Here is a 2,785-nt window from a genome sequence, read left to right on the forward strand (position 1 = left end):
TGTAAATTTCCTATTGCTTTTCTTTCTAAGAAAGAACTAGGACCTATAGTGCAATGTGTTAAGCCAATATTGGACTAGCGAGTCTTCTCAGGACACTTGGGTGACCTCGTTTGGAAAGATGAATATAGCTGGCACTAATGTAGAGGGTGGTTTCCTTAATTGATTTTCAGCCACATCTGTATTTTGGCAATGCTTTGTTAGTTTTCCCATTTGATTTGTGTCCAAACTTTAGTTTTACCAATAAGGATTCTTGTAAATTGCGTATAGGGTTCTTACAAGAATTGGTCACTACTATCAAATGCAGGGGCGGACCTAGAAATGGGCCACGCCCATGGCTTTCTCGTGTGTGTAAGCATTGGGATACTATTTTACATGAATATTTCCTAAAATTTAAAGTAAATTTAGTACATTTTTGGGGCTAAGCCCAGGGCTGCAGAACGTGCTTCCCTGGGTGCAGATCCACCCCTAATCAAATGTGTTAAACCGATATTAGAGCTTGGCAGTCTAGCTATATCTAAGGAATGCTTTGAAGTCACCTTGGTGACCTTTTGTGGTTGTTTGGATGGTCGAAGACTAGCGATCAGTTTTTAGAAAACGGGTTTTATAAGGATTTTTTAGGAGAAGTGATGTTATTAAATTTTCTTGTAAGATCATGGTTATAGACAATCATGGTTTGGGACGAAAACTCTAGAACCCATTTTGTACTGTTTCTTGTTTGGACTTTGGATACTCTCTAATAATCTTAATTTCTCATGACATTTCACCACTTGTCTTCTCGGCTTCGCAGACTTTAGAAAAGACGGATATAGTTGGCACCAATGTTGACCGGACTTTTTGAAACCCAGGTAAGTTTGAATGTTGGCAATGCTTGTAAAGTTTTACCCCATCTGGTTTTGTTCCAAAATATTGAATATAAGCGAGGAGGGCCTATAGGATCTGGTCATGTTTGCTACCAAAACGCTGACGCGGCATTGACATCCCCTTGACAAGTGTGTTGGTGAGAGCTAACCAACGCCAAACGCAAAACACGGCACGTCTTAACGAGTCTGTTGTAAGAAAGAGATCTTGGATTTTGAGCATCACCGCAGCAGCCGGCTAACAGAAAGGTAGGCAGAGATACACGGGATAATTAGCGAGACATGCATTGCATGCTAGTGGGGTCGGTCTAACATCAGGGACGTGACGACAAGAGGAAACAATCCTAGCTAACGCGGCGTCCGTACCCGTATCTAACTGACAGGTGGGGCATCGTATCATCAGGCCCAGCCACAGTCTCACAGCGAGGACGGCCCTCCGTGATGTAAGGGAGGAAATGTGGTAAGCAAAGGGGCCGCGTTCTTCGTCCTGTCGAGATAAACTGATGATGCCTTTGTTGTTAGAGAAGGATCGGATTAAAAGGGGAGATAAGAGAGAGAAATGGTCGGAAAACAATCGTATCATGTCATGCATGTCCAAAAGATTCGCCTGGTTGTTGTTAGAAAGGTCAGATTAGGAGTACGCTCCTCCTGCATAAAGCCAAGCCATAAACCCCCATCGCCGTTCTCGCGGCAGCAAGCACGCTAGCAGTAGTTGTAGTACTGGCAAATGGCGGCGGCAGCGGCGGGAGGCGCGTTGGTGGGAATGGACGGGCAAGCCCCGATGGTCGTCCGTGACGCCGTCGTCGACAACGACAACGACCCCCTCGCCCTGACCCTCGGATCCATCTACGCCGCCGCTCCCACCCCGCCGCCGAGGCCGCCGCGTCCCTCTCCGCCTCCTCCTTCCCCGCCCACGCGCGCCACCCGCCGCCGTCTCAACAACTCCACCCCCAGCCAGCGCCGCCGAAGCAGCAGCGAGCCGCGGTCCGACGACTCCGCCCCCAGCCAGCGCCGCCGAAGCAGCGAGCCGCAACCCGACAACAACTTCCTCAGCCTCGCGGACGGGAACGGGACGCCGCCGCCGCCGTTCCCGTGGGCGACGACGCAGCCCGCGCGGCACGACACCCTGGAGAGCCTGCTGCGGCGGGGCATCACGACCGTCGAGGGCGAGGCCCGGTGCAAGCGCTGCAGCCGCAAGGCCACCGTGGCGTTCGACCTGGAGGCCAAGTTCCGGGAGGTGCGCGAGTTCATCGCCGCCAACCGCCACTCGTTCGACGACCGCGCCCCGGAGGCGTGGATGGCATCCGTGCTCCCCGACTGCGTCGCCTGCGGGCAGAGCCGCTGCCTGTGGCCGGCGATCCCCGCCGACAAGGGCCAGATCAACTGGCTCTTCCTCCTGCTGGGCCAGATGCTGGGATGCTGCACGCTGGAGCAGCTCAAGTACTTCTGCAAGAACACCGGCCGCCACCGCACCGGCGCCAAGAACCGGGTCCTCTACTACGCCTACCTGGAGATGTGCAAGCAGCTCGAGCCGCAGGGGCCCTTCGATGATACCGTCCCCGTAGGTATTGGCTTCCTGCACACCTGATCTCATATTACCACCGCTGCGCGCAGATGGAGTTTGATCGATGTGTGGTGCTTTGTTGTGTGTCTGTCCGGTAATTCCTAGGGATGACCTAAGCCTGATGAAGAGGAAAGATCTATTTCCATTGATTTAAGTTGAGGAAAGTACAATACCTAGGGAGTATTATTTATGAATTTTGCTGAAAAAGATTAATTATGTTCCCCGTTCACTGCAATGTCTTCATGCAGGTGACTATTTCGGAGATAGTACATCTGAGTTTTTCTTATGTCGAGTTAGACATAAACAAATCTAAGTCGATTTACTCCATTTATTTAGGATATATATTACTGACGGATTTGGTTCT

General features: G+C 51.3%; 1 protein-coding gene across 1 annotated transcript; it reads left to right on the forward strand.

Annotated features, from left to right (window-relative positions):
• Positions 1-1,577: 1,577 nt before the first annotated feature.
• LOC127338541 (uncharacterized) lies at positions 1,578-2,545 on the forward strand. Its single transcript, XM_051364611.2, has one exon. It carries the CDS (start codon positions 1,585-1,587, stop codon positions 2,443-2,445), a length of 861 nt encoding a protein of 286 aa, XP_051220571.1. The 5' UTR covers positions 1,578-1,584; the 3' UTR covers positions 2,446-2,545.
• The last annotated feature ends 240 nt before the right edge of the window (positions 2,546-2,785 follow it).

This window comes from Lolium perenne, chromosome 3 (genome assembly GCF_019359855.2).
Source record: "Lolium perenne isolate Kyuss_39 chromosome 3, Kyuss_2.0, whole genome shotgun sequence".
NCBI lineage: Eukaryota > Viridiplantae > Streptophyta > Magnoliopsida > Poales > Poaceae > Lolium > Lolium perenne.